The sequence below is a fragment of the Myxine glutinosa genome, chromosome 3 (genome assembly GCF_964187855.1).
Source record: "Myxine glutinosa chromosome 3, kmMyxGlut1.1, whole genome shotgun sequence".
In the NCBI taxonomy this organism is placed as follows: Eukaryota; Metazoa; Chordata; class Myxini; order Myxiniformes; family Myxinidae; genus Myxine; species Myxine glutinosa.
In genome coordinates, this window is record NC_136263.1 from 53,505,468 (window position 1) to 53,528,093 (window position 22,626).

General features: G+C 46.0%; 1 protein-coding gene across 2 annotated transcripts in view; it reads right to left on the reverse strand.

Annotated features, from left to right (window-relative positions):
- The window catches only part of HIKESHI (heat shock protein nuclear import factor hikeshi), a 30,261-nt gene extending 9,042 nt beyond the window's left edge, over nt 1–21,219 (reverse strand). Inside the window, exons 1-2 of one of the 2 annotated variants that reach the window (XM_068110851.2) lie at nt 20,972–21,219; nt 14,570–14,819 (exon numbers count right to left, since the gene is read on the reverse strand). In XM_068110851.2, the coding sequence (XP_067966952.1) occupies nt 14,570–14,819; nt 20,972–21,061 (340 nt within the window). In that variant the 5' untranslated portion in view covers nt 21,062–21,219. The remainder of the gene's footprint in view (nt 1–14,569; nt 14,820–20,971) is intronic. The other variant, XM_068110852.2, reaches the window with a different exon arrangement.
- Between the last annotated feature and the right edge of the window lie 1,407 nt (nt 21,220–22,626).

The following is a 22,626-nucleotide window of genomic DNA, read 5'->3' on the forward strand; positions in this document are numbered from 1 at the left end:
CTTTTTTCATCCAGATGCACTTTAATGTCCACGTGGACACACAGTTTAAATTCCTCCACCAATATCAGTTGTCATAAAGGGTGGCATCGAATATATAACTGTATATATACATATATATATACAGTTCCTCGGGCGAGTGAGGCGTGCTTCCAGCTCTCCACGGCATCGAAGTTTGAGTGTTTTCCCATTCTTGTCTTTGTCAAATTTCCACTGGTTATTTTGCTGTGTACGTGTTATTGTGTGTTTCTAGTTGGTGTTGGTTTGTGGTTCGTGCAAACTTGTGTGTAATTAATCGTTTTCTGGGTCATACCTCGTGCGCGGCCTGGTGACTTGGGGCTTCCCTCCCCCCTTCGGTGTTTTGTCGGTTTGGGTTATTTCCTTCGCTGTATTGCTTGTTTCTTTTATTTTGTTTTCTCCCCCTCACCTCACCTCCCGAGACAAAGAATTCGATATTGATTCTTTCTCTCCTCCCGGACACGTGCTTGTTCGCTCTCCTCCTCGTCTCGGCTTGTGCCCCGCCCCCTGTATCTCGTTTTCTTCCGCCTTTGCTCCTTCTTTCTCAAATCCACGTTCTCGCTTGGAGACTTTTCCCGGATTGTTTTTTCATGGTTTTCATGGTTCTGTTTGGATATTGTTGGAATATGTTTAAACCGCAGCCGTGATGCCGACGCCCCCCCCCCCCCCCCCCCCCCCCCAGAATTTCCATGTTTTAAACGTTTCCCAGTGTGTACCCTGGTCAGAATAGGTACACTGTATCCCTGCGTGTCGTAAGAGACGACTAAGAGGGTTGGCGTCAGGAAGGGCATCCGGCCATAAAAAACATTGCCTCAAAAAGAGAACCATGACAATTACAAGTACATATGGGCAGGGTGCAGCCCGAAGTGGAGATCGGTTTCTGAGGTTTGGGACATGGAATGTAGGGACAATGACAGGGAGATCAGGAGAAGTGGTGGAAGTATTGGTCAGAAGAAGAGTGGACATATGTTGTGTGCAAGAGACGAGATGGAAGGGAAGTGGTGTGAGAATGGTGAAGGGTAGGCAGGGACAGAAATACAAGTTTGTGTGGTAAGGGTGCCCGGAGGGCGTGAATGGTGTTGGTGTCCTGTTTTCTGAGGAGTTTGTAGACAGTGTGGTGAGTGTGACTAGAGTGAGTGATAGGTTGATGATGGTGAAAATGATGGTTGGAAAGCTCTTGGTGAACGTCATCTCGGGATATGCTCCGCAGGTTGGTCGAAGCGATGAAGAGAAGGACAAGTTCTGGTGTGCAATAGAGAAGCTGAAGGAAAACGTGAAAGATGAGGAAGTTGTTGTGGTGGGAGGAGACCTGAATGGACATGTGGGAAGGAGTATGGATGGTTTTGAGGGAGTTCATGGGGGTTACAGATATGGTGTGAGAAATGGAGAAGGTGAAAGGATTTTGGAGTTTGCTGATGGAGCTGATTTGTTGATTTGTAATACTCAGTTCCAGAAAGAGGACAATAAGCTTGTTACATACACGTCAGGTGGGTCGACGACAACAGTTGACTACCTGATGGTGCGTAGGCGAGATAGGGGGCACCTCCGGGACACAAAGGTGATCCCGGGGGAGGAGGCTGTTTCACAGCACCACTTGGTTGTCTGCGACATAAGGGTGAAAGGTGCCAGGAGAGCTCGGCGGGTGAAGTACCAACCGAGAATGAAGGTGTGGAGGTTGAAAGAGGTGACAGTAAGGGAGGCATTAAAAGAGAGGCTGAGTAGGGTAGAGGATGATGTGGTTGAGCTTGAAAGTGGTTGGATGTCAATGAAAGCTAGTCTGTTGGGAGCCGTTGGTGAGGTATGTGGATGGACAAAAGGGCCACCGAGGCACTCGGAAACATGGTGGTGGGATGTTGAAGTTGGAAAGAGGATTGACGAGAAGAGGAAGAAGTTCAAAGAGTGGCAGAAGGCGAAGGGTACGGGAGCAGAAACAGCAGAGCATGAAAGTTATAAGGCAGCCAGGAAGGCTGCAAAGAAAGAGGTAGCAAAGGCGCAGGAGGCATGTAGGAAAATGTTCGGAGAACGCTTGGATTTGGAAGAGGGTCAGAAAGCAGTATTCAGGATTGCAAAGCACATAGCGAAAGAGAGGTGTGATGTGATGGGGGTGAGTTGCTTGAAGGATGAAGTGGGACAAATCGTTGTCGACCCAGATGGAATTAAAGGAAGATGGAAAAGATATATGGAAATGCTGTTGAATACAGAGAATGAATGCGATGGCAACATAGAGAGTAACCCAGTTTTAGGACCGGCAGAGAAGATAACTGAGAAGGAAGTTGAGGAAGTGATAAAAGCAATGAAGAGTGGAAAAGCGGGAGGGCCGACGGGAGTTGTGGGAGATATGTTGAACGCAGCAGGAAGTTGGGGTGTGAAGAGAATGACAGAGATCTGTCATCTGGTGGTGAAAGAAGGCCGCATTCCAGTGGCTTGGGAACTGAGTATCCTCGTCCCTCTATACAAGGGGAAAGGTGACCCTCTGGAGTGTGGCTCGTACCGAGCGATAAAGTTATTGGAGCATGGAATGAAGGTATTGGAAAGTGTGTTGGAGAGGAGGATAAGGAAGAAAGTGAAGATCGACGAAATGCAGTTTGGATTTATGCCAGGAAGAGGAACGACAGATGCGCTTTTCATTGTGAGGCAGTTGCAGGAGAAGTACATGGATAAGAGGAAGAAGTTGTTTTTTGGGTTTGTTGATCTGGAGAAAGCATTCGATGGGGTTCCACGCAAAGTATTGAAATGGGCATTGAGGAAGTTAGGAGTGGAGGAATGGTTGATCAGAGTAGTGATGGCAATGTACAAAAGAGCGCGCACAGCTGTAAGGACGAAGGACGGGAACAGTGGTGAGTTTGAGGTGAAGGTGGGAGTGCGTCAGGGGTCGGTACTAAGTCCACTACTATTTGTAGCTGTGATGGAGGTGCTGGCTCAGAACGTAAAGGAGGGTTTACCGTGGGAGTTGTTGTATGCAGATGATCTGGTGTTGATTGCGGAAAGTATGGATGGACTGAAGGAAAAGATGAACAAGTGGAAGGAATGTATGGAGACAAAAGGTCTGAAGGTGAATATCGGAAAGACGAAGGTGATGGCAAGTGGTAAAGCATGTGGTGAGGTGGAAAGAACTGGGAAGTGGCCGTGTGCTGTGTGCAGGAAGGGTGTCGGAGTGAACTCCATTCAATGTACAATGTGTGCTGAGTGGGTTCATCAAAAATGTAGTGGTCTGAGAGGGTCATTTACCAGTGTGGCAGCTACATTCAAATGTAAGGTGTGCACAGAGGGAGCTGCAGATGGAGGAAATGTTGAGTTGGATGTTGGAGACGGCGTGAAGCTGGAAGGTGTGAAAACATTTTGCTACCTCGGAGACATGCTGAATGGAGAAGGTGGATCAGACTCGGCAACGGTTGCTCGAGTGAGATGTGCATGGACGAAGTTTCGGGAACTGAGTGGCGTGCTGATGAGGAGGAGAGTGTCGCTGAAGCTGAAGGGAAAGGTGTATGCTGCATGTGTGAGAAGTGTTATGATTTATGGGAGTGAGACATGGGTAATGAACGTAGAGCAGCAACGAAGGCTGGAAAGGGTGGAAATGCGAATGGTTCGATGGATGTGCAGAGTATCGTTGAGAGAGAGGTAGACAAATGATGAATTGCAAAAGATGATGGGAATATTGCCTGTGATTGATGCTGTGAAGAGGAACAGGTTGAGATGGTTTGGTCATGTATTGAGGAAGGATGAAAGTGACTGGTTGAGAAGAGTGATGGAAGTTAATGTAGAAGGAAGTAGAGGACGGGGAAGACCGAGAAAGACTTGGCTAAAGATGGTGGAAGAAGAAATGCGGGCAAGGGGGTTAACAAGGAGAGATGCAGAAAATAGGGCAAAATGGAGAAGATTGTCATGGGGACCGCAAGGCTAACCCCCGCTCTAGCAGGGAAAATGGCCTTAAAATGCATGTTGTTGTTGTTGTTGTTGTAAAGGGTGGAAGTCTTCCCCAATCTCCTTCGAGTCACACCACTTATCAAACATAGTTTGCTTCACTCTGGAAAACTCCACATGTGTCTCACTCTCCCTCTTCCTGGCATTCCTAAATTTTTGTCAGTAAGCTTCAGGGACCAAATCATAGGCTTTGAGAATGGCTTTCTTCACTATCTCATAATCTGCACATTGGTCAATCGGTAAAGCCAAATAGATATCTTGAGCTTTACCCACCAGAACACTTTGTACTAACATAGTCCATGACCCCACAGGCCATTTTAACATTTGAGCCACCTTCTCAAAGTGTAAAAAGAACTTGGCTACCTCCTTTTCATTAAAGAGTGGAACCAGCCTCAAATGCGTACCAACATCCCAAGAGTTCTGACTGGTTGTCGAACTAGCCGGCATGGATACTACTTCTCTCCGTTCCCCCAGTAATTCAAGCTCCTTGAGTTTAAGTTCCCTCTGATACTCCATGTCCCGTTCCTTTAACTCCCTTTCGGCTCTCCTTTCTTCTGCTCTTTCCTCTGCTCTTCTCTCCTCGAGTTCCTTTTCTGCTTTCCTTTCCTATGCTCTTTCCGCTGCTCTTTCCTTTTGTGCTTTCCATTCCAACTCCTTTAACCTTTCCTGGCTCTGCAGTTGCATCTCCAGTTTCCGGAGCTTCATATTTCCTTTTTCCTCTGGTAACCAATCCAAGGCTACCTCTTCCCATGTTCCTTGTCCCACTAGGGATTCTACCACAAATGTCTGAATCTCTGCTTTCTTCATACTAACTCGGACCTCCAAGTTATAGTATTTGGCCAATATCATAAGTTCCGATCTTTTTAACGCCTGGAACTGTGCCTCGTTAGGGGACGTCACAAACTTTTCTACTTCAAGAACCATTGTGACTATTAGTTAGCACCTGTTAACCTTCACACAAAAAATTCCAAATTTTCAGAAATGCAAATTTGGGAATGTTAGAAAATTCCAAATTTGGGAATTTGGGGAATGTTTGGGAATTCTCTCCCAGACGAGCCCCCAATTTCTGTTACGTGCTCCTCCCCAACCCCCAGCCACGGTGTACCTCCGAGCCTCGAAAGGAGTCATGGCAGAAAGATGTGTTAGAACCACACCAAGCAATTGATACAAAACCAATGATTGTATTCAAACTCGCACAATAATAACACTTAACGCAAGTACAAGGAAACTCTCACTTGCACATCATAAACCATACAATTCCTATGATGGTACCACCAATATTTCCTTAATAAATAACTCACAGCACTCTAACGTGAGCAAACTGTAACATTCCCCAAAGTCACGGTGTCACGACACAAGGCCAAAGTCGATCCCCGCTTTGGCGATCACGCGAAAAGGTCATACTGAGACCTGAACCCAGGTCGGTAGACAGTCAAAGCTGCAAAAGAGCCGCTTGGTGAGAGGTCGGGCCAAAGTCGGTCCGGTAATGGTTCACTCAAAAGGTGAATGGAAACTCAAACCTTCCGTTCACCCGACATGAAGTTGACATGAACACTCAGCGGTTCCCAGGGTGAGGTCGCTCCTCCTGTAGCTCCTCCTGTAGCCATGGGAAAACTCCTGTAGCTCCTCCTGTAGTCGTGAGAAATCCCACGACACACACGTGGAACCGGGCGAAGGACTGGCGCGAGGTGAAATGGCGGACCGGCCGATAATGGAGGCGTCAGCTTGCTCTCCCACGATGATGCACTCTCGGAACCAAAACTCGTCACGCAGGTTTATTTGCAACAGCAATAACGACTCTGTCACAGGAATCCCTTTCCAGGGGCAACCAACATTCGCTCGTGACCAAGGTGCACAAGATCCGCTTGCCACCACGAAGAAGATAAGCCCTTTTCCTCCTCCGATCTCTCTCGATCCTATCGCCCGCCTCTTCTTCTTCTTCCGGTTTCTTCTTCACCCATTTCGTTTAACTTCTGAAACACTATTTTTACCTTTGAAGACAGTTATCTCCATGTCACACCGAAACCGTAACAATAATTGTACCTGAAACTAAAAATGCTTCAAGTAGATGAAAACCACAAAGACGGAAGTGACGAATCCGTAACAGAACACAAAACTCACACTGGGTCCACCCATATAATACCTATTTTTCTAACTACAGTATCTATCTATCTTTGAATAAATTGATCTATTTTTCTATCTATCTATTTTACTATCTATTTTTCTATCTATTTTTCTATATTTTTCGATCTATTTTTCTATCTATTTTTCTATCCATCTATTAATCTATCCATCTATTTTTCTGTCTGTATTTTTCTATCAATTTTTCTATTTTACTATCTATTTTACTATCTATATATTTTTCTATCTATATATTTTTCTATCAAGCTATCTATTTTTCTATCTATTTTACTATATATTTTACTATCTATTTTTTACATCTATCTATTTTTCTGTCTGTATTTTTCTATCAATTTTTCCATCTATTTTCTATTTTTCTATCTATCGAGCTATCTATCTATTTTTCAATCCATCTATTTTTCTATCCGTTCTATTTTTCTTTCCATCTATCTATTTTTCTTTCCATCTATTTATTTTTCTATCAATTTTTCTATCTATATATTTTTCTATCTATATATTTTTCTATCTATTTTTCTATCTATCGAGCTATCTATTTTTCTATCTATATATTTTCCTATCCATCTATTTTTCTATCCATCTATTTTTCTATCCATCTATTTTTCTTTCCATCTATTTTTCTATCTATCTAGCTACCTATCTATTTTTCTATCCATTTTTCTGTCTGTATTTTTCTATCAATTTTTCTATCTATATATTTTTCTATCTATTTTACTTTCTATCTATTTTACTATCTATCTATTTTTCTATCTATATATTTTTCTATCTATCGAGCTATCTATTTTTCTATCTACATAATTTTCTATCCATGTATTTTTCTATCCATCTATTTTTCTTTGCATCAATTTTTCTGTCTATCTAGCTATCTATCTATTTTTCTTTCTATATATTTTTCTATCCATTTTTTCTATCTATCTAGCTATCTGTCTATTTTACTATCTATTTTCAATCTATTGAGTTTTCTATCAATGTAGCCTTCTATCAATCTAGTTTTCTATCTCTCTATATATATTTCTATCTATCAACCATCGGTCCGTTCCACAACCTCTCTCCTAAATCCATCAATAATCCGCTTCAACAAACCTCAATTCAAGGCATAAATCCCTCCTTCACCCCAATCGGTCTTTCCATCAAACCCTGCATCAGTTTATTCTGGTCCTTCGGTTTGTCTGCTTCATATCAGTCCATCTGTTTAAACCCCATATGCGCTGGCGACTCCCTCACGGTTAAAAACAATTAATCCACGGACAAAGTACCTTCCCACATTCTTCCTTCCCCACATCTTGCATTCGTCACATGGGACAACGCTTCTCAAACACGCCAAGTTCAAGGAACAAGAATGCAAGGCCTGCACCGACCCAGAGGTAGCGGCTAGTTTGACGGACGGGAGGGGTGAGTCCCCTGTGTGCGCAACACCACAGGGATTTGGAGGGTTCGTCTGCACGTTGGCCCCACAAGGACTGGTGTGCGGGATTCAAAACCCGGGAAACGGAACGGTGACGTTGGCCCTGTATAACGGTAAGAGTGATTTGAGGGTATTTTTAAGCGCAGTTTGAATGCGTGTCCCAGAGGCAACAGGTGGAACCCAGATGAGAGTCGAGTGCATCTGGTGGCAGCATTGTGGGGTGCGGTAGAGGACGTTCTAACCGCCATACTCGACGGTGCGGTGACGGTACTAAACCTCTGTGGTTCTAAAAAACGATTTTTAGTAAAACAACAGAGCGAACTTGTTAAAGCTCAGCTTGTGTACAAAAAACTAAAGGCCCATGAATCCATCAGCGAATTGTGACATGACATGCACCGTGCAGTAGGGGCATCTGGCTGGATGTTTAGCACCTGCCCACTATAAGCCAGGCAGCTGACAATACGGCCTGTTGGGAGGCAGCGAGGCCTGTGGCGAGGGAGGGGGGTTAGCGCTATGCGGTGACGGTGTGACATGTGGGCCCTGCAAACAAGGCAGGTCTGGGGAGGGGGTCGCTCGAATGCGGCAAACCTAGAGTGAGCGGTTCGGGAGATGATGGACCCGCAATTAGCGAGACATGGCAGGTGGGTCGGGTGATGGCATCGGAAAGGCCATCGGGAAAGGTTCCAACTCGGAATTTTAGGGGTGAAATGTGGAAATGTGTCGGATGCTGGGTGTGCAAGGGCAGGGTGGTCACACATGACACAGGGATTTCCCACAGCCTCATTGCACACCCGCCCCGTCAGACACACATCGATGGGAAAGATCCTCGCAGGAGGTTTGCTCCACTTGAAGCCGTGTGAAGCCATGCCCATCAGGTCATGGAAAAGGCCAGGACTTGGTCTGAGGCCGTTTGGCAATGCACCAGGGGCACAAGAACGCCTCAGACTGCCAGTTAAGGAGATTGTCTGCTGGAATGCGGGTCACGCTGGACCCGGCTGCACTGGGGTACGAGTCGCAGGAGCGACTCGTGCCAGGGCCGATGGCAAGTGTTCCTTGAGCTAAGGACGTGGTGAAGCCCCTGAAGTGTTGCGCAGATCCATGTATTCTCACACCACATGCTTCCTACACAACACCAAACCCTCACCCTCCAACCTCCTCCTCTCGCAATATTTGGCTCGACGCAACCCCGCATGGTTGTGTGATGTAAGTAAAGGAGTTTATCTAATACCCTGAACTGCCTCTTTCTGTCCTATCCTCCTTCCTGGAATAAATGATGGCACCATGTCCTTTGTCTAAGTAAGTATGTATAAGAGGGAAATACGTTTTAGGTGTAAGTCTGCTCTTCTGTGTCTTTTGATTTTCACTTGTAAATATGTGCTTTGTTGATTGCCTGCCTGAGTAAATCAAGATGGCTGGAGATTGCTTGTAAATACCTGCTTGATGATTGCCTGCTTGTGTGTGTGTAAATAAATATTTGTTACATTTTCAAATCTGCCTCGTTTGTATCCTTTCTTTCATTGATCTGACAGATCTATGGATATGTGGGAGTACGTAGTGGATATGTACATAGTACGCAGTGGATATGTGGGAGTTTTTCCCCACTGTTTCACTTCGATAGTGCTTAGCCAGCGTTCAGCCACAGTTGCTCATCCATATTAGGGGACGATGGGTGAACGCTGAGGGTGCGGATCTTAGTTGAGATCATAAGGTCACCAACAGGTAACACAACATAAAAGGCGAGAGGACCCCGTTAGACCTAATTATCCCAACTGGCATCCGCAGTTACGGGTGGCATCCGCAACAACTTAACTTGGTCACGGAGTTATCCGTGGCCTGGTGGCCTCAGAGTCGATAGTGGCAGCGGGTCCGAGTACGCACTTCGAGGGCATTGGGCGTGTGCCAGCACTAACAATATGATGGTGAGGCGTTAGCCTAGCAGTACAAGAGAGCGAATCTCTTCCAGTGTCTGACCATGTAAACAGACATACTGTATTTTTCAGCCGATAAGTCAATGTGGATTACAAGTCAAACAAGAAAAAGAGCAATCAGAGATTGCAAACCCTCGCCAGGATGTATTTTCAGTGGTTTTTAAGGCTTTTGTGCTAAAACAAATATGGCGGCCGAACCACATGACCGATGACATCATTTTCTTTTCTCCACTAATTTATTCCGAGATTATGCTCAAGAAATTTCATCTTGATCAGATGAAGTTTTGTACTTGTCAAATTATGACGTCATAATGGAGGCACCTATGACATAATCATTAACATATTTTATTCCCCATGGAGAGTTCTTTACAATGAGCCACGTCTCAATTTTTTCTATTCAGCACTTTCGGAGCTATGGAGGTGCAAAGCTTTTCGGTTTTTCCAAGATGGCGGCCGAACCATGTGACCGATGACGTCATCATTTTTTTTTTCTCCACCAGTTTATGCCGTCATGTCGCTCAATAAATTGCATCTTGATTCGATGATGTTTTGTACTTGTCCAATTATCAAATAATGACGTCATAATGGAGGCCTTGGGCCGAGAGTTAAAAATTGGGCACAGTCTATTCCAGGGCAAGACAAATATGTGTGTAAAGTTTGGCGATTCTACGTGCAACGGTGTAGACGTCGTACTGTGAACAAACAGACAAACAGACAGACAAACAGATGAAAGATCGGTCAGAGACCGAGGACTTGCCGGAATGTCCTTTTTATCGGGCATTTTGGACAAATATGGCGGCCGAACCACGTGACCGATGATGTCATCTGTCATTGTTTTCTAAACTAATTTATTCCTTGATGATGCTCAAGAAATTTCATCTTGATCGGATGAAGTTTTGTACTTGTCGAATTATGACGTCATAATGGAGGCACCTGTGACATCATCATTAACATATTTTATTCCCCATGTGGAGTTCTTTACAATGAGCCATGTCTCAATTTTTTCTGTTCAGCACTTTTGGCGATATAGTGGTGCAAAGTTTTGCCGTTTTTCCAAGATGGCGGCCGACCACGTGACATATGACGTCATCATTAACATATTTTATTCCCCATGGAGAGTTCTTTACAATGAGCCATGTCTCAATTTTTTCTGTTCAGTACTTTCGGAGATATAGAGGTGCAACGTTTTTCGGTTTTTCCAAGATGGCGGCCGAACCACGTCACCGATGACGTCATCAATTGGGCACAGTCTATTCCAGGGCAAGACCAATATGTGTGCAAAGTTTGGCGATTCTACGTGCAACGGTGTAGACGCAGTGCTGCAAACAGACAGACAGACAGACAGACAGATGAAAAATCGGTCAGAGACCGAGGACTTGCCGGAATTTACTTTTTTATCGGCCATTTAGGACAAATATGGCGGCCGAACCACGGGACCGATGATGTCATCATGAACATATTTTATTCCCCATGGAGAGTTCTTTACAATGAGCCATGTCTCAGCTTTTTCTGTTCTGCACTTTCGGAGATATTGAGGTGCAAAATTTTTCGGTTTTTCCAAGATGGCGGCCGAACCACGTGACCGATGACGTCATCATTTGGGCACAGTATATTAGAGGGCAAGACAAATATGTGTGCAAAGTTTGGTGATTCTACGTGCAACGGTGTAGACGTAGTGCTGCAAACAGACAAACAGACAAACAGACAGACAAACAGATGAAAAATCGGTCAGAGACCGAGGACTTGCCGGAATGTACTTTTATCGACCATTTAGGATAAATATGGCGGCCGAACCACGTGACCGATGGTCATCATTAACATATTTTATTCCCCATGGAGAGTTCTTTACAATGAGCCATGTCTCAATTTTTTCTATTCAGGACTTTTGGAGATGTGGAGGTGCAAAGTTTTTCGGTTTTTCCAAGACGGCGACCGAACCACGTGACCGATGACGTCATCATTAACATATTTTATTCCCCATGGAGAGTTCTTTACAATGAGCCATGTCTCAACTTTTTCGATTCAGCACTTTTGGAGATATGGAGGTGCTACGTTTTTCGGTTTTTCCAAGATGGCGGCCGAACCACGTGACCTATGATGTCATCATTAACATATTTTATTCCCCATGGAGAGTTCTTTACAATGAGCCATGTCTCAATTTTTTCTATTCAGCACTTTCAGAGATATGGAGGTGCAAATTTTTTCGCTTTTTCCAAGATGGCGGCCGAACCACGTGACATATGATGTCATCATTAACATATTTTATTCCCCATTGAGAGTTCTTTACAATGAGCCATGTCTCAATTTTTTCTGTTCAGCACATTTGGAGATATAGTGGTGCACAGTTTTGCCGTTTTTCCAAGATGGCGGCCGACCACGCGACTGATGACGTCATCATTAACATATTTTATTCCCCATGGAGAGTTCTTTACAATGAGCCATGTCTCAATTTTTTCTGTTCAGCACTTTTGGAGATATAGTGGTGCAAAGTTTTACCGTTTTTCCAAGATGGCGGCCGACCACGTGACATATGACGTCATCATTAACATATTTTATTCCCCATGGAGAGTTCTTTACAATGAGCCATGTCTCAATTTTTTCTGTTCAGCACTTTTGGAGATATAGTGGCGCAACGTTTTGCCGTTTTTCCAAGATGGCGGCCGAACCACGTCACCGATGACGTCATCAATTGGGCACAGTCTATTCCAGGGCAAGACGAATATGTGTGCAAAGTTTGGCGATTCTCCGTGCAACGGTGTAGACGCAGTGCTGCAAACAGACAGACAAACAGACAAACAGACAAACAGACAGACAAACGAACAGATCAACATACTTGCCGGAAAATTTTTTCCGGCAAGTAACAAACGAACAGATCAACATACTTGCCGGAATCTTTTCCGGCAAGTAACAAACAGACAAACAAACGAACAGATCAACATACTTGCCGGAATCTTTTCCGGCAAGTAACAAACAGACAGACGGAATCAAATGCAATACCCTCTCCTCTGGCGAGGGTAATAAAAACACTTATGATGATAGCAAAATATGAATGATTTTACAAAACAATATCCCCATTCCCCAAGGGGTTTTGTGACTTGCAATATTGCCCTCTCTTCCCCCCACAACCCCGATGCCCTCACGGAAGTAAATTTTACTATCGGGAATTTAGAATGGTGAGGGACAGTCTGATCTTTTCAATGACCTGATCTAACATAAGTAATAATAATAATGAACCACCTTTAGAGGCCATTTTTCCCCGCAAAGCAGGGGTTGGCCTTTTTTGGGCACCGTGGTCCCCTTTTTGAAGCAATGTTTTATGGCCGGATGCCCTTCCTGCCACCAGCCCTGTTGGTCACCTCTTGTGACACAGAGGGAAGTACCAGTGAACTGGTACTCAATTTGCACACAGAGGGAAGTACCAGTGAACTGGTACTCAATTTGCCGACCTCGGAAGGATGGCAGGCTGGGTCAACCCCCCTGGCGTTAATTCGGCGATCGACCGGGATTCAAAACCAGGATCCTAGGATCCCAAGCCGGCACCCTAACCGCTAAGCCAACACCAGGCTAAGTAATAATAATAATAATTGGCAATAATAACAAGGATAATAACATGAGTCCCTGCCACTCGCATAGCGAGCAGGTGTACTAGTTATAATCAAATGGGATATTTTTGTGATTTTATTATTGCCAAACCTGAGGAATTTTTCAAGATGTCAGAATGAAAATCTCAGCTTATTTGTACACATGTGTAGTATATGTTTCTGAAATCTGATCAAAATTTGTCAAAGGTCAAAGTCAATGCCATGCAAAGCATGTAAAACACCTATTAGGTCACAATTAGAAAATGTATCAACCAAATTTGTTATGCACAACATTCCAACATGGAAAACACATCATAGGTCAAATTTTCCAATTTACCAAATTGCTGTTTCCATGGCAACTATTGTATTTTTGGATTTCGCAAGCATCGCGCAGGACATCTCTCTTGTTTGTCTCTCCGTGAGAATGCCACCTCAAAAAAGTTATGGACGGATTCAGACGAAACTTGGTGGAGAGGTAATTTATTTAATTTTGGTGAAGATCCGGATATGAGTGTTTTTGAAATTTTTTACGTTATTCTTCACGATTCAGAAATGGAGCAAAAAGATATATCGCATGACATTTCAAAAAGTTTTGGACGAGTTATGAGAAAACTAGGTCGACGAGATGGTTAGGTGACAAGAACAAGGCAATTTGATTCCGTTCCAGGTCTGGATGTCGATCCGGCCTATCGGTGGGATACAAAACCTAAACTGTTCGGCCTGGCGGGGATGTGCGCTCTACCAAATGCTGTTTTAGTTACTGATGTGATCATATTGTAGCAACCTGGTATTTTTTGTTTTACTACAACTGTCAATGTATAACTGTACTGTGAAGTACATTGGCCTTGAGGGAAAAGTTGAGAACCAAAATTTAGTTTTCTAGCTATTAAATTTAGAGCAGCAGAGGAAACTCGATGAACGTTTATCAGGGATGATCCAATAAATGGAAACTTTATCACTGGAATAAGAGCAGATTCAATGGCATTGCAGTTGGACCATCTGCTCCGAGTGCGGGAGTTCAGCGGTTCTATTTCGAACCCGATTGAGCGAAACCAGACTTTAGAAATGGCTTCATTGCTTGATGCTCATCATTTAGACCGAGACTTTAGAGGACAGAGCACGGACAAACCCCACGGGAGTTCGGACTCCACGGGATCACAAAGGACACTGGAGGATCTTCAACGTCCACCAACTAATGTCGGAAGACGGGACACAAGTTTAACGTCCACCCGAGAGACGGCGCAAACATTGATGAATCACCCTGTGAAACACGGGGATGACGGTTTATATCTGGGTCGAGATTCGAACCTAGTCTAGACAGCCGAGAAGCAAGTGTGGGTACTTCGAGGCTATCCTGTCACTCCAAAGCCCTGACTGTGGAATGACAGGCTCCACCACAAGATGGCGCCAGCGCCTTGCATGCTCTGGAAGATACTTCCCCCAAGGTCAACGGCTGTGTTTGTCTAAAGTCGCCAGGTGCCGCGTTGACCGACATCTCTGTGTACATGCATGTGATTTGTGTGCAACACCTCTTCCATGAGCTTTATAAACTGCAGAATAAAAATTAAAAAGTAACACACCTTGCGGTGCTTTTACCATCTTAAAGATGGCGCTTGGCTTTTCATTGGAGAGGAAACCCAGGAGATGCCAGGCAGAATCTGCGGCTATTCCGGAGCCCCCAGGTGGGTAAGACAGGTACACGGCCCCACCCATTCCCTGTGGGAAGGGGACTGTGCCAAGTAGGAACACGGCGACGTGCTGTCCTCTCTCAATACCCGGTACATTCAGCAGGAACTTGTCTGGAGCAAATGCCACGGCATCCGTTTGGACCTTTCAGAAGATGGAGATCAGATCAGATCAGATCGATTATAAGTGAGGTGGGTAAAATAGTGATGAAAGGTGGGAATGATTGACATGGAGGGATTGACTGCACATTGACACAATGCACCAAAAAGTATAGAAATTAATTGGTGAGAAGCCACAAGAAAAGTGCAGCATACGTCGAACATAACGAAAGGATCAGTAACACATGATAGAGGTTTTAAAAAGGTAAAATAGGATGAGGTGCAACAGAAATGAGGCACAGAGATGAATGCATTTGATGAAGTATTCACAGGCTATGAGATATGAGAGACAATATTCCTTGTGGATAGCACGAAATAACAACCTTGATGATGTAGATTTGTGATGACAGAATGCATGCCACACTCACTGTGTGTGTGTGTGTGTGTGTGTGTGTGTGTGTGTGTGTGTGTGTGTGTGTGTGTGTGTGTGTGTGTGTGTGTGTGTGTGTGTGTGTATATGCGTGTGTATGTGTATATGTGTAGGTATATGTGTAGGTATATGTGTAGGTATATGTGTAGGTATATGTGTAGGTATATGTGTAGGTATATGTGTAGGTATATGTGTAGGTATATGTGTAGGTATATGTGTAGGTATATGTGTAGGTATATGTGTAGGTATATGTGTAGGTATATGTGTAGGTATATGTGTAGGTATATGTGTAGGTATATGTGTAGGTATATGTGTAGGTATATGTGTAGGTATATGTGTAGGTATATGTGTAGGTATATGTGTAGGTATATGTGTAGGTATATGTGTAGGTATATGTGTAGGTATATGTGTAGGTATATGTGTAGGTATATGTGTAGGTGTGTGTGTGTGTGTGTGTGTGTGTGTGTGTGTGTGTGTGAATAAAAGATAGAATTGTGAGGAACAGAAATGAAAAAACCAGATGTGTGTGCTCGTAGGTGGCATGAGGTATGAAAAGACAAGGTTCAAACAAGGAAAATGAAGACTAGATAAGGCTGAAACAAAGACAATCTGGGATGAGACAAGATTGATAAAACTATGAGGACGAGACAAGATTCAAAGACTATGAGGACGAGACAACATTCAAAGACAACTAGAACGGCCCTCGGTAGAGCACATACCTCGTCAGGCTGAACAGTTTATGGTTTCTATCCCACTGAGACCGAATCTGGATTCGGACGTGAACCAAAATCGAATCCACTTTTTCTTGTCACCTAACCAAGTCGTCCGCCAAGTTTAGTCATAACTCGTCCTCAGATTTTTACAATGTTATATATCATTTTTAGCCCTTTCTCACAATGGTGAAGAATCACTTTAAAAATTAAATAATTCTCATATCCGAATCCATATTCAGATCTTCACCAAAATCGAATCGATTCGTCCTGGTCAGACATCCAACCTCTCCACCAAATTTCGTCCAAATCCGTCCATAACTTTTTGAGATATCCTGCTATGTATAGATTTTGGCCCCAAAAAGCCAAATTCTACTAGCCGGATCCGAATCCGGATCTTCACAAAAATCGAATCATTTCGTCCTTGTCGTATACGCTACATCTCTGCCAAATGTCGTCTGAATCCGTCCACAACTTTCTGAGATATTTTGTTCACAAACAAACGGACAAACGGACGGACAGACAAACAGACAGTGGTGAAAACATAACCTCAATCCACCTTCGGTGGCGGAGGTAATTAGGTTGAGGCAAGGTACAAAGACAATGACGAGACAAGGTACAAGGAGATGAGGATATGAAAACGTATAGAAAGATAATGAGGTTGTGACAAGATGCAGGGAGATAATGAGGTTGTCATGAGGTGCAGGGAGCTAATGAGGTTGTGACAAGGTGCAGCGAGAAATGAGGGTGTGACAAGGTGCAGCGAGAGAATGAGGATGTGACAAGGTGCAGGGAGAGAATTATGATGTGACAAGGTGCAGGGAGAGAATGAGGCTGTGATAAGGTGCAGGGAGAGAATGAGGCTGTGACGAGGTGCAGGGAGATAATGAAGCTGTGATGAGATGAAGGGAGAGAATGAGGGGGTGAAGAGATGCAGGGAGATGAGGATGTGATGAGGTGCAGGGAGATAATGAGGATGTGATGAGATGCAGGGAGATAATGAGGCTGTCATGAGGTGCAGGGAGATAATGAGGTTGTGACAAGGTGCAGGGAGAGAATGAGGATGTGATAAGGTGCAGGGAGAGAATGAGGATGTGATAAGGTGCAGGGAGAGAATGAGGCTGTGAACGGTGCAGGGAGATAATGAGGATGTGACAAGGTGCAGGGAGAGATTGAGGATGTGACAAGGTGCAGGGAGAGAATGAGGATGTGACAAGGTGCAGGGAGATAATGAGGATGACAAGGTGCAGGGAGATAATGTGGATGTGACAAGATGCAGGGAGATAATGAGGATGTGACAAGGTGCAGGGAGAGAATGAGGATGTGATGAGATGCAGGGAGATAATGAGGCTGTCATGAGGTGCAGGGAGATAATGAGGTTGTGACAAGGTGCAGGGAGAGAATGAGGATGTGATAAGGTGCAGGGAGAGAATGAGGATGTGAAAGGTGCAGGGAGATAATGAGGATGTGACAAGGTGCAGGGAGAGAATGAGGTTGTGACAAGGTGCAGGGAGAGAATGAGGATGTGACGAGATGCAGGGAGAGAATGAGGATGTGACAAGGTGCAGGGAGATAATGAGGATGGCAAGGTGCAGGGAGATAATATGGATGACAAGGTGCAGTGAGATAATGAGGAGGTGACAAGGTGCAGCGAGATAATGAGGATGTGACAAGGTGCAGGGAGATAACGATGTGACAAGGTGCAGGGAGATAATGTGGATGACAAGGTGCAGAGAGATAATGAGGATGTGACAAGATGCAGGGAGATCATGTGGATGACAAGGTGCAGAGAGATAATGAGGATGTGACAAGGTGCAGAGAGATAATGAGGATGTGACAAGGTGCAGGGAGACAATGACGATGTGACAAGGTGCAGGGAGATAATGTGGATGACAAGGTGCAGAGAGATAATGAGAGTGTGACAAGGTGCAGGGAGATAATGAGGATGTGACAAGGTGAAGGGAGATAATGAGGTTGTGACAAGGTGCAGAGAGATAATGAGGATGTGACAAGGTGCAGGGAGATAATGAGGATGTGACAAGGTACAGGGAGATAATGTGGATGACAAGGTGCAGAGAGATAATGAGGATGTGACAAGGTGCAGGGAGATAATGAGGATGGCAAGGTGCAGAGAGATCATGAGGATGTGACAAGGTGCAGGGAGATAATGTGGATGTGACAAGGTGCAGGGAGATAATGAGGATGTGACAAGGTGCAGGGAGATAATGAGGATGTGACAAGGTGCAGGGAGAGAATGAGGATGTGACAAGGTGCAGGGAGAGAATGAGGATGTGACAAGGTGCAGGGAGAGAATGAGGCTGTCATAAGGTGCAAGAAGAGAATGAGGATGTGATGAGATGCAGGGAGATAATGAGGGTGTCATGAGGTGCAGGGAGAGAATGAGGATGTGATGAGATGCAGTGAGACAATGAGGCTGTGATGAGGTGCAGTGAGACAATGAGGCTGTGACGAGGTGCAGGGAGATAATGAGGTTGTGACAAGGTGCAGGGAGAGAATGAGGATGTGACAAGGTGCAGGGAGAGAATGAGGCTGTCATGAGGTGCAGGGAGATAATGAGGTTGTGACAAGGTGCAGGGAGAGAATGAGGATGTGACAAGGTGCAGGGAGAGAATGAGGATGTGATAAGGTGCAGGGAGAGAATGAGCATGTGACGAGGTGCAGGGAGATAATGAGGATGTGACAAGGTGCAGGGAGAGAATGAGGATGTGACAAGGTGCAGGGAGAGAATGAGGATGTGACAAGATGCAAGGAGATAATGAGGATGTGACAAGGTGCAGGGAGAGAATGAGGATGTCACAATGTGCAGGGAGATAATGAGGATGTGACAAGGTGCAGGGAGATAATGTGGATGTGACAAGGTGCAGGGAGATAATGTGGATGACAAGGTGCAGAGAGATAATGAGGATGTGACAAGGTGCAGGGAGATAATGAGGATGTGACAAGGTGCAGGGAGATAATATGGATGACAAGGTGCAGAGAGATAATGAGGATGTGACAAGGTGCAGGGAGATAATGAGGATGTGACAAGGTGCAGGGAGATAACGATGTGACAAGGTGCAGGGAGATAATGTGGATGACAAGGTGCAGAGAGATAATGAGGATGTGACAAGATGCAGGGAGATCATGTGGATGACAAGGTGCAGAGAGATAATGAGGATGTGACAAGGTGCAGAGAGATAATGAGGATGTGACAAGGTGCAGGGAGATAATGAGGATGTGACAAGGTGCAGAGAGATAATGAGGATGTGACAAGGTGCAGGGAGATAATGAGGATGTGACAAGGTGCAGGGAGATAATGTGGATGTGACAAGGTGCAGGGAGATAATGAGGATGTGACAAGGTGCAGGGAGATAATGTGGATGACAAGGTGCAGAGAGATAATGAGGATGTGACAAGGTGCAGGGAGATAATGTGGATGACAAGGTGCAGAGAGATAATGAGGATGTGACAAGGTGCAGGGAGATAATGAGGATGGCAAGGTGCAGAGAGATCATGAGGATGTGACAAGGTGCAGGGAGATAATGTGGATGTGACAAGGTGCAGGGAGATAATGAGGATGTGACAAGGTGCAGGGAGATAATGAGGTTGTGACAAGGTGCAGGGAGATAATGAGGATGTGACAAGGTGCAGGGAGATAATGTGGATGTGACAAGGTGCAGGGAGATAATGAGGTTGTGACAAGGTGCAGGGAGATAATGAGGATGTGACAAGGTGCAGGGAGATAATGAGGATGTGACAAGGTGCAGGGAGATAATGTGGATGACAAGGTGCAGGGAGATAATGAGGATGTGACAAGGTGCAGGGAGATAATGAGGATGTGACAAGGTGCAGGGAGATAATGTGGATGACAAGGTGCAGAGAGATAATGAGGTTGTGACAAGGTGCAGGGAGATAATGAGGATGTGACAAGGTGCAGGGAGATAATGTGGATGACAAGGTGCAGATAGATAATGAGGATGTGACAAGGTGCAGGGAGATAATGAGGATGTGACAAGGTGCAGGGAGATAATGAGGATGTGACAAGGTGCAGGGAGATAATGAGGATGTGACAAGGTGCAGGGAGATAATGAGGATGTGACAAGGTGCAGGGAGATAATGAGGATGTGACAAGGTGCAGGGAGATAATGAGGATGTGACAAGGTGCAGAGAGATAATGAGGATGTGAAAGGTGCAGGGAGATAATGAGGATGTGACAAGGTGCAGGGAGATAATGAGGATGTGACAAGGTGCAGGGAGATAATGAGGATGTGACAAGGTGCAGGGAGATAATGAGGATGTGACAAGGTGCAGGGAGATAATGTGGATGACAAGGTGCAGAGAGATAATGAGGTTGTGACAAGGTGCAGGGAGATAAGGATGTGACAAGGTGCAGGGAGATAATGTGGATGACAAGGTGCAGAGAGATGAGGATGTGACAAGGTGCAGGGAGATAATGAGGATGTGACAAGGTGCAGGGAGATAATGAGGATGACAAGGTGCAGGGAGATAATGAGGATGTGACAAGGTGCAGGGAGATAATGAGGCCGTGACAAGGTGCAGGGAGATAATGAGGATGTGACAAGGTGCAGGGAGATAATGAGGCTGTGACAAGGTGCAGGGAGATAATGAGGATGTGACAAGGTGCAGGGAGATAATGAGGATGCGACAAGGTGCAGGGAGATAATGAGGATGTGACAAGGTGCAGGGAGATAATGAGGATGTGACAAGGTGCAGGGAGATGAGGACGAGGAGACATTTAGACAAAGATAACTCAATCAGGCCCAGCTGACAACGTACTGAGGAAAATGTAACACTGACGAAGAAGAGTGAAGAAGTGTGAGGTTGTGCAAACAGGGAGTGTTGTTGAGGGGAAACGTAAACAGAACGAACACGCAAAGAAATGAGGTCGAGACTCGGGCTTCGGGGTGACGTTAAACAAAACGAAGGACAATTTATAAGCGTCTAGTTGATCGCGGTTTGGACGGCGAATGTTATTCAAACTTGTAATAAAGCTGCTAATGTTACACTATGACAGGCTCATAACGAGACGACCCTCACCAGGCGGCCTGCCACCAAGCAGCCAATCATCACGCCAACAACACAACAACAATCCAGAACATTCAATGGTCCTCTCTTGTCTCGTGACATTAAATTAATTCCTTCTTTTTTTTTAAGTCTCGCAAAATCAAATCAAGCTCAACTTTAATATGTGTACTGCTGTAACTGAAAAAAACAAACAACATTGCGTAGGTTATAGAGCAGCCATATTGAAAACGGTTCGGACGCCAATACACCATCCAAGTATTAGAATGCATGAATCACCACAAATAATACATTGGTAGAAGTGAAAGTATATTGACGCCTTATACACAAATCGTGTAATTATGGAAAAAACGTGTAATTGTGTTATTAATTATAGTGCAATACCCTTTGTGGAGCCACCGCCTGTGACAGCGCAATGCAAGTCGAATGGGAGGTGGATGGGAGTTGCAGTTTCTTTTGGATGTGGTTTCTTACTGATCTAATTTCTTGCTGGTGTGGTTTCTTACTGATCTGATTTCTTGCTGGTGTGGTTTCTTACAGATCTGGTTTCTTGCTGGTGTGGTTTCTTACAGATCTGGTATCTTGCTGGTGAAGCGCGGTGCTACGCGCGCTTACTTGCTATCAAGGAGGAAGCGGCCAACGCGGTTAAAACAAAAGTGTCTTTATTGACAAGAGGTCACTGTAGCACTGGCGCGCTCCGGGCTGCGCGCCCGGTGTATATCCTGAGGCCACGCCTACCCCTCGGGCGTGGCCGCCGCCCACTTGGTGCGCGGAATGATGTCACCATGCCAGTGGGCTTTCGTGTCCGCCACACGCGCCCCCCCAGAATTCCCGCACACCTGGAGGGCCAGTTTGCGGGGCAAACGGATGACCAGCCCGAAGCGCCCTCTGGCGACCGGCGGCGTCCGGGGTGCAGGGATGCCAGCTGGGATGCCCCCGGCTGTACCCAGGATGGGTGCCGGACCGGGGGGCGGCGTGCCGGCGGTGCTGGGCGGTGCCGGGGATCCGCCCGCCGGGGGGCGGCCCCGACGCGGGGGCCGAGCCACCGGCAGTGGGTGGTTCACGTCGAGGTGGGCCGGCTTGAGTCGATCCACCGAGACGCGGTCGGGAGTACCGCCGATGTCCAAGGTGAAGTATTTCACCCTGGTCTCCAGCACGCGTAAAGGCCCGTCGTACGGGGGCCGCAGTGGTGTCCGGTGGGCGTCGTGCCGGATGAAGACATACTCCGCGGTGCGAAGCTCCGGGGCGACGTGCGTGCGTGGGTGCCCGTGGTGCGCCGTCGGCACCGGGGCGAACCTCCGGGCGGTCTCCTGCAGCGCGGAGCGCTCCTGCGCTGCGGACCAAGGTGCCGTGGGGTCGGGGAGGAACTCGCCCGGCACCCGCAGCGGTTGTCCAAAGACCAACTCCGCCGCGGAAGTGCGCAGGTCCTCCTTGGGCGCCGTCCGGAGGCCCAGCAGGACCCAGGGGAGCCTGTCGACCCAGCCGCTGTCGCGGAGGGTGGCCCGGAGCGCGGCCATCAACGAGCGGTGGAACCGCTCGCACAGGCCGTTGGCCTGGGGGTGGTAGGCCGTGGTTTGGTGCAGCTGGACCCCGAGCCCCCGCGCAAAACGGCCCAAAGCTCCGAGGTGAACTGGGGGCCGCGGTCGGACGAGATGTCCGAGGGGGCGCCG